General features: G+C 40.3%; 1 protein-coding gene across 1 annotated transcript; it reads left to right on the forward strand.

Moving 5' to 3' along the window:
• The first annotated feature begins 4,479 nt into the window (after positions 1-4,479).
• Positions 4,480-8,655, forward strand: LOC122092478 (probable 1-deoxy-D-xylulose-5-phosphate synthase, chloroplastic). Its single transcript, XM_042662803.1, has 10 exons — positions 4,480-4,809; positions 5,003-5,131; positions 5,389-5,553; positions 5,666-5,816; positions 5,949-6,220; positions 6,310-6,583; positions 6,680-6,987; positions 7,367-7,648; positions 7,743-8,027; positions 8,156-8,655. Exons 1-10 carry the CDS (start codon positions 4,672-4,674, stop codon positions 8,303-8,305), a joined length of 2,154 nt encoding a protein of 717 aa, XP_042518737.1. The 5' UTR covers positions 4,480-4,671; the 3' UTR covers positions 8,306-8,655.
• Positions 8,656-8,913: the final 258 nt, after the last annotated feature.

Here is an 8,913-nt window from a genome sequence, read left to right on the forward strand (position 1 = left end):
TTTTTCCAAATAAATAATCATAAATTTTCAAATGATGTTTTTCTTCTTAAAATCTAGATTTTTGGTTTACATAATGTATAATAAAATTTAACTCCCCTCCCCTTAACTTTGGAGAAATGTCATGTTCCCCCATGGTTTTTGAATTAATTTACTCCCCTCCCCCGAAATCAAAAGATTCTACCACTCGTTACTGCCGGTTAGATTCTACTATTAAGTGGGTATTAAATTTTGTAAAATACCAAAAATTCCCTCGAATAAACCATTCAAAAGAAGAGAGAAAGAAGAGGACTTCAATGAGTCCTTCTTCTTCATGCTTTTACTTGAGAAGAGCTCACCATCGCCGCTCACCGAGAAGATCACCAAGAAGGTCTTTTCTTTTCACACGACACACCTTCCTTCAGACACTTCCAAAATAAAGATCGAACCATCAAAATGCAGCCATCATACATGCAGTCAAGAATGAAGTCTTCAAACTTCCATTAGCATTTCATTCTTTCGTTTGTTCGTTCTTGTATAGGATTCTCTCCAACCTCTGTTTACTGCAACTCGTGGCCACAAATGTCTTGGTTAATTGTGTAGGGTTCTCTATTTGCTTCTTCTATACGCTTTTGGTTTCTCCTCTCTTAAAATTCGTAATGGCATTCGACTCTGACTGACATCAAAGAAACGAAGAATGTCACCTACATAAATTTTGAAATTGAATTTCTCTCATTTTCTTGGGTTTCTAACTGATTCTAGCAGGAAAATCAGTTTGTTTTGCTCGAATTCTAAACTTTTGGTTACGCAGAGGAAGATTGTGAAACTTCATAATCGATTTAAGGTATGTTTCCGACTCAAGGAGGGCGAGAAGGAAATAAATGATAAATCATAGCTGCTGCTTCTTTTCTTTCAATGTGTGTACATGCAGACAATTCGTAAAGAATTTCTAAAGAAGCATATTCCAGAAAGCACGAAAGAAGTGGTCCTCCGTGTTCCTATAGGTATGAAGAAATGGGTAATGACATATGATGGAAATGATAGAGGCTATGGAAATGGACTAAGTGGAGGATGGATGAATTTCGTGTGTGATAACAACTTAGGGCCCGTTTGATAACGTAATCATAAACGTGTTTCTGTGTTTTCTTGTTATCAGAAACAAAGAAACGGCATAAATACTGTTTGGTAAAAGTGTTATGTTCCACTTGTTTCTTGAAACATAAATTGAAATTTATAACAATTTATGCTTCAAGAAACATGAATGACGAAACAAGTTTTATTTGTTTTGCTCATTTCTCAAAACAAAAATGGGGCACAAAAAATTGATATTGAAGACGGAGTTTGGCATCACTACCATCACCACCGTCTCCGACATCTCACCGACCGGCAACTCTCTTTCCCCTGTCATGATACCCCCACCTCGCCATCCTCATACTGCAACTGTGAATCATCTCGTCTACTGGCCTAGAATGGTAATGTCGGCACTGGTGCCACAGCCGATGAGGCCGACCTGCTCTTTCGTAAACGCTTACAAACAACTCATAACCCCGAAGGCAAGTCCCCCTGTTTTTGGCTCCTACCATTGCTCTACACTTCGGAATCCTCTGTTTCTCAGTGATTGTTCTTAGTTGACTTTAGAGAAGTAATTGTCATCGTTGTGGTCGTTGGAGCTGTTGCCCCTGTTTTCCCTGACCCCAAGCTCAATTGTCCAGGAAACGGAAGAAGCCGAGACTTCAGAGGGCAGCAGAGGTGGCGGGAGACGTAAGCGAGGTAGGCAGAATCGGGTTCAGACAAAAGCCCCTTCGAAGAAGAAAGAGTCAGACGAGCTGTTGCCTCTGTTTCTCCGAGATCGTCGGTGAGTATTCGTTCTCTCTCTTCCCATTTCTCCCTATGCTTCTCTGAACTACGAAGCTCTGAGTTGAGCCATTAATGGCGTCCCTTGTGCTTACTTCCTCCTGTAACCTAGGGTTTCGCTCGCTTCCAAGTCATAGATCCCGCTCCGCAAATGCTTCATCACCTGTTAACATTCGATCCTCTATTTGATCTGAGGTTTTCTCGCATCAAAATCGGATCTGTTCGCGTTCTAATTCATTGAAGAATTCTTTCTTGGGTGTTCTTCCATCTATTACCCCAAATGATTCGAATTGTGCTCGTTCTCTCTCGGATCGGTCGGTTGTTGTTCGAGCTTCAACTTCTTCTGCTGCGGTAGTACCTTCATCCCAGCCATGGCAGGGAGCTTTGATGAAGCCATTGTTGGCTTCAATTGCCACCGGAGTTATTCTATGGTTCATTCCGGTGCCAGGCGGTGTGTCGAGGAATTGTCGGTTTCCTATTTGCAGAAGAAGAGACAGATAAACATTTCAAGACAAGGTTTATCAAACACCCAAAATTCTATTTTTGTTCCCAGAAACATAAATTTTTGTTTCTGTCGTTTCTTGAAACAGAAACAGCAGAAACGTTATCAAACGGGCCCTTAGAAGTTGGCGATGCCTGTGTGTTTCAGCTCACCCAACTACCTTCAAGAAATGAATACCTCAAGACCAACAGAGCCATGGATGTTAAGATATTTCGAGTTGTAAAGAAAATCACTAAGTTGACAAAGCTTAGTCGAAACCTCCTCTTGAAAGGAGAATGCAGCACATGAACATGATATCTACTTCCTTCAGGACATGAATTCTACTTCATTGGTGGACGGATATGTAGTGATTATTTGAATTTCATGTAAGACTCAATTGAATTTGAACCGGGTTTGTTTTGGGGGTTGATTTGAGGATTGGCCTGAAGTTATTTGTTTTAGACTCAATTGAACTTGATTATCTATAATTTTTCTAATGTTAATTATGGGTTTGTGTCAGATGGAAGATTCAGAACTGGTACATTGAATAATGGATGAGGGATGGTTGTGAGGTTATGGTCAATCATGGAGGCTTCTCAATGTGTGATTCAGTCAGATGAACCATCAACGTCGTTTGCTGAGTCCAAAGCTTTGCTTGGGATATTAGTAAAAGGTCAATCTAAGCGGAATGATACTTGAATTTATGGCGGAGAAGTCAGTTCTACGATCTTCTCGTTGATTTTCTCGGTGAGCGGCTTTCTCAGTGAGAAGTGACGGGCGACGATGAGGTCTTCTCAGATAAAAGCACGAAGAAGAAGGACTCGCTGAAGTCCTCTTGTTTCTATCTTCTTTTGAATGATTTATTAGGGGGTATTTTGGGTATTTAAAAAATTTTAATACTCACTTAAGAGTAGAATCTAACAAAGAGTAACGAGTGATAGAATCTTTTGATGGGGGGAAGGAGTGAATTAATTCAAAAATTGTGGGGGAACTTGATATTTTCTCAAAGTTTAGGGGAAGGGAGTGATAATTTCTCTAAAATTTAATAATCATATTTAAGAAAAAATAAAAAATTAATTACACAATTATGATATGTAATAATTACTTTTTTTTCATTGTAATTATTATTTTGTTTATTTCCCTTTCAGCATTAGCTAGAGACTTATAAATTCTTGAGGAGGCTAGACACCTCCAAATGGTTAAGAAAAACGAGGTTGAAATTTTGTTTTATTTCTCTTATCAACTTTTAGGGGTGTCAAAATCTAGTCCAAACTTATCGTGAATCATGACGACTGTAAAGGACTTAAAAAAAAAATTATTTGACTCGAGTTGAACTCTAAGGGCCCGTTTGATAACGTTTCAAGAAACACGTTTTTACCGTTTCTATGTCTAGAAACTGCAAAAATGGAACAAAAAGTGTTTGATAAAACTGTTTTGTTTCACTTGTTTTCATAAATAAAAATAAAGTTTCTACCTATTTATGGTTCAAGAAATGACTTAGAATGCCGTTTCTGGAAACGACCTAGGCGACAGTTTCTGGAACGACTTGTGGCCATTCTTTCATTGGTTACTATCGACTTCCAGAAACATGACTTATCAAACACCTTCAATTCTCGTTTCTGTTTCTAGAAACAAAAATTGATGTTTCTGCCATTTTTTGAAACAGAAACGATAGAAACGTTATCAAACAGACCCTAAATGGCTCAAATTCATTTTGGGTTTTTAGAAACCGATAAATTTTGAACCGACTAAACCGACCGAAATAAAAAACCAAACAAGACCTAAAAAATAGATAGAAAATCAGTTTTATACGAACTGGGTCAAAACTGAACTGGTTCGACTTCAGTTTTGCCCAGTACATGTTTGAACCAGATTCAGCCCGATTCAAATCGGTTCGAACCAATTGATTGATGTTCCCACCGACATACGAAAACGAAACTGACACGTATCACCATCATACAAGACAAATGTCATCTTGGTAGTTGTAGTTCGTGGTAAAATTTTCTGTCATTATCTTTATCCTATACCATATATGATATCCAATGACGTGGGCCAATCAGGATAAGAGTTGCCACTTTTGTGCGATTACAGTGGACCAAATGAGACCGGACTATGAAGGGACCCAAAGGTGGGAAATCCATTATAAAGGCCAAGTTGGTGGTTACCTCTGCTCTTAACTAGAGCTATTCAATCAATTATCAGCCACACAGGTTCCACTGTCATCTCGCCCACTACTAAGAGGAAGAACTACAAAGTCCCATTATCTCTTTACTGGTTTCTGTCTTTTGGTGTTCTTGCAGGGTTTCTCTAGTTCTTGTCAGTAGTTGGAACTCGGGCAATTACATCTCCTTACAACTCCAATGGCTCTGTTGTCATTTTCTTTCCCTGGTTATCTACCTAGAGAAATAGCTACAGATCATCTGAGATCCATTTCGAGTTTAAATCATCTGTTCTGGGTAACAGATCTGCAGAGCCAATACCAGAACAAGCTCACTCAGGTTTTTAATCTCTTTATCTGTAACTTCACTGTCCATTGGAATTTAGAACTGGGTTTTGTCTCTTTTGTCTAATTCTGAAAGTTTCTTTCAGATGTAACTTTCTTGTGGGTATCAGATAGTTTAAATTTCACAGTCCCATCAAGATATTTTAGTTTTGCAGTTAAATGGGTCGTTTTTTTATGATTTGATGAAGGTCAAGAGAAGGTCTGGAGGTGTCTGGGCATCACTGTCAGAGAAGGGGGAGTATCACTCACAGAGACCACCAACTCCTCTTTTGGACACCATCAACTATCCAATCCACATGAAAAATCTCTCAGTTAAGGTAAGTAAATGAGCGTGGAGAAGTTCAGAACTAGGTTTTGTCTCTTTTGTCTAATTCTGAAAGTTTCTTTCAGATGTACCTTTCTTGTGGGTATCAGATAGTTTAAAAACCAGAATCCCACCAAGATATTCTAGTTCTTCAGCTAAATGGGTCGTTTTGTTATTCAGTTTGTAATTTTCTGTAAGTGCATGAGTGAAAGCTGATGCCAAGTCATTCTTTGAATTAGATGAACTTCCTTGTATCATCTGCTGATGCAGGAACTTAAACAACTCGCTGATGAGGTACGTTCCGATGTCATCTTCAACGTCTCTACAACCGGAGGTCACCTGGGTTCAAGCCTTGGAGTGGTTGAGCTTACTGTGGCTCTCCATTATGTCTTCAATACCCCACAGGATAAGATACTCTGGGATGTGGGTCATCAGGTATCCGCAAGGCTTTTCTCCTGTTTCCGATTCTGTTTAGAGCTCTGTTCTTATAATTGCTAATACATGTCTCTGGAGTTTTGAAATTAGTATTACCCTTTTGGTTCTATAGTCTTATCCTCACAAAATCTTGACGGGGAGAAGAGATAGGATGCAAACTATGCGTCAGACGAATGGGTTGTCGGGATTCACTAAACGCGCCGAGAGTGAATATGATAGCTTCGGCGCTGGTCACAGTTCAACCAGTATCTCAGCTGCCTTGGGTATATCTCTTTATACCTTCCTGTGTCTCTATACGCAGCTCCTAAAATATGTGAAATTTTTTAGGTTTCAAGTGATATGAGTACTGAACCAGATTCAACATTATGGATTGTTGGGATGTTTTGATCAAACAGGAATGGCTGTTGGAAGGGATCTGAAGGGCAGAAAAAACCATGTGGTTGCTGTCATAGGAGATGGTGCCATGACTGCAGGACAAGCTTACGAAGCCATGAATAATGCTGGGTACTTAGACTCGGACATGATTGTGATACTCAATGATAACAAACAGGTTTCCCTACCAACTGCTACTCTAGATGGCCCCATTCCACCTGTAGGAGCTTTGAGCAGTGCTCTCAGTAGGTTGCAATCCAGCAGGCCTCTTAGAGAGCTGAGGGAGGTTGCCAAGGTACAAACTCAATCAGATTAATCCAAGTTCATGGATCTTCAAATTATCAATTTGTAGCTGATTCTAATTCATAATTGCGGTTGTTGCAGGGAGTTACAAAGCAGATTGGTGGGTCAATGCATGAACTAGCAGCAAAAGTGGATGAATATGCCCGTGGGATGATCAGCGGATCTGGTTCAACACTGTTCGAGGAGCTCGGTCTCTATTATATTGGTCCAGTTGATGGCCACAACATAGATGATCTTATAGCTATTCTCAAGGAAGTAAAGAGTACCCATACAACAGGCCCTGTCCTCATCCATGTTATTACCGAGAAAGGTCGAGGTTATCCATTTGCAGAGAAAGCTGCTGACAAATACCATGGTAAACTCAGAATTATAGTTTGACCGATGAAGTAACCCCATATGGGAATCAGGGAAAAATAAAATAGAAGATCAATCTGTTGGTTGTCTTTTGCAGGTGTTACAAAGTTTGATCCAGCTACTGGAAAGCAATTCAAGGCTCCTGTTCCTACTCAATCTTACACCACATATTTTGCAGAGGCTTTGATTGCTGAAGCAGAGGTTGACAAAGACGTTGTTGCCATACATGCTGCAATGGGAGGAGGGACAGGCCTGAATCTATTCCTTCGCCGCTTCCCAACACGATGTTTTGATGTTGGCATTGCAGAACAGCATGCCGTCACTTTTGCTGCAGGCCTTGCCTGTGAAGGCCTTAAACCATTCTGTACCATCTACTCATCTTTCCTACAGAGGGCTTATGATCAGGTAACTCCAGTGCTTCATTTTCTTCCTTCTCTTCATGATATTTCTTCCCTTTTGTGATTGGCATGGCTATGTTCATTGTTTTTAGTGCCGAATTTCTCCGCACCCCTGGTGAAGAGGGAATCTCTGCATCTAGAGACATCTAACCCTTTGGATTAGCATGGGGAAGGGTATTTTTGACCTTGTACAATAGGGGGTGGGAGTTTAATGATGACAAAGGAGCCCGATCACATGATCAAGTCACCAATGGAGAAGAGATTTCTCTACTCCATGGGTGAAAGGAATGCTTAGTCCTTGTTAATAATTGTAGCTATTATCATTTAGTAACATGATACTGAACAATATAAATATGACAAGGCTGAGAGCATTTCCCATTCTGCAGGTGATACATGATGTGGATTTGCAGAAACTGCCAGTGAGGTTTGCATTGGACAGAGCTGGCTTGGTTGGAGCAGATGGGCCCACACATTCCGGGTCATTCGATGTCACTTACATGGCATGCCTTCCAAACATGGTTGTGATGGCTCCATCAGATGAGGCAGAGCTCTTCCATATGGTTGCAACTGCTGTTGCCATAGATGATCGACCCAGTTGCTTTCGATACCCAAGAGGAAATGGAACTGGCATTCAGCTGCCACCGGGGAACAAGGGTACCCCTCTGGAGGTAATCTTGCAACCCCCCTATAATTACATTCTACATTAGGATGGTCTCACAAACAGCATGATATAGACGCTGATTTCTGTTTATTTTCCAAAAGGTTGGCAAAGGCCGGATTTTGTTGGAGGGTGAGAGAGTGGCACTTTTGGGTTATGGAACAGCAGTTCAAAGTTGTTTAGCTGCAGCTTCTCTAGTGAAACGCTATGACATACAGTTGACAGTAGCAGATGCGCGGTTCTGCAAGCCACTTGATCAAGACCTCATTCGTTGCCTCGCTAAATCACATGAGTTTCTAATCACGGTAGAAGAGGGATCAATTGGAGGGTTCGGGTCTCATGTTGCCCAGTTCTTGGCCCTCAATAGACTTCTTGATGGAACAACAAAGGTATGAATCTATGATTTAGAATTATATTGTCAAGGCACCCTACATTAGTATTTGTGTAAGTGGGAGTGGAGCTCTACTGGAATCAGGAAGACAGGAATACTTACTTCATGTTTGGAACTTTTGTGCAGTGGAGACCACTAGTTCTTCCTGATCGGTACATTGAGCATGGGTCACCAGCTGATCAAATGGTCGAAGCTGGCCTCACACCATCTCATATCGCTGCAACTGTATTCAACATCCTTGGACTAACCAGAGAGGCCCTCGAGGTCATGTCATAGAGAAGTTAGAAAAAGAAGGTTGTGGTTGCCTACCCAATGTAAAATGAAATGGTAGTGATTGATTTTCAATGTGGTTGCATTCAATCTGTAGAAAAGCAGTTTAGTGACAAAGTAACTCAGGCTTTATGATGTAATACCTGGAGAAAATGCTCGAAATCCAAAAAGGGACACTATCACTGTGAGAGCCCTGGCTATTCCTATTAAAGCATAGGCAAGGAGCTCCCCTGAGGCTCTGTTTGGTTTGTAAGGGAAATTGAGGGAAAGGGAAATGAAAATTTTCGAACCTTACAAGAAAATTTTTGTAATCATTACTTAGCATGGTTGTATAAATGATTAAATTTCTTTCAATATTTTGAAAGGATACTTTTTAGATGTAATTCTTATGTTACTTTTCAAACTCAAGGGATCTATGATTCTATTTCAAAGTGAAGTGAAATTTAATAACCAAATATAAAATGATTTGGAGATAGTTGCTATAATCATGTGGAATCGTGATTACAAAAGTTTCCCTTTTAGGTTTGAAAGCTTCCTTGCCCTCCCTTTAATTTCCTTCAAACCCTGACCGAGCCTGAACAAATCTCACAGATGTGCAGGGCTAGTGTCTTCAG

Source organism: Macadamia integrifolia, chromosome 10, assembly GCF_013358625.1.
Source record: "Macadamia integrifolia cultivar HAES 741 chromosome 10, SCU_Mint_v3, whole genome shotgun sequence".
In the NCBI taxonomy this organism is placed as follows: domain Eukaryota; kingdom Viridiplantae; phylum Streptophyta; class Magnoliopsida; order Proteales; family Proteaceae; genus Macadamia; species Macadamia integrifolia.

Coding starts and splice junctions, on each gene's coding strand:
- LOC122092478 (XM_042662803.1), top strand. CDS start 4,672: ATGGCTCTGTTGTCATTTTCTTTCCCTGGTTATCTACCTAGAGAAATA. Junction 6,988..7,366: donor TACAGAGGGCTTATGATCAG/GTAACTCCAGTG, acceptor CCCATTCTGCAG/GTGATACATGATGTGGATTT. Junction 7,649..7,742: donor ACAAGGGTACCCCTCTGGAG/GTAATCTTGCAA, acceptor ATTTTCCAAAAG/GTTGGCAAAGGCCGGATTTT.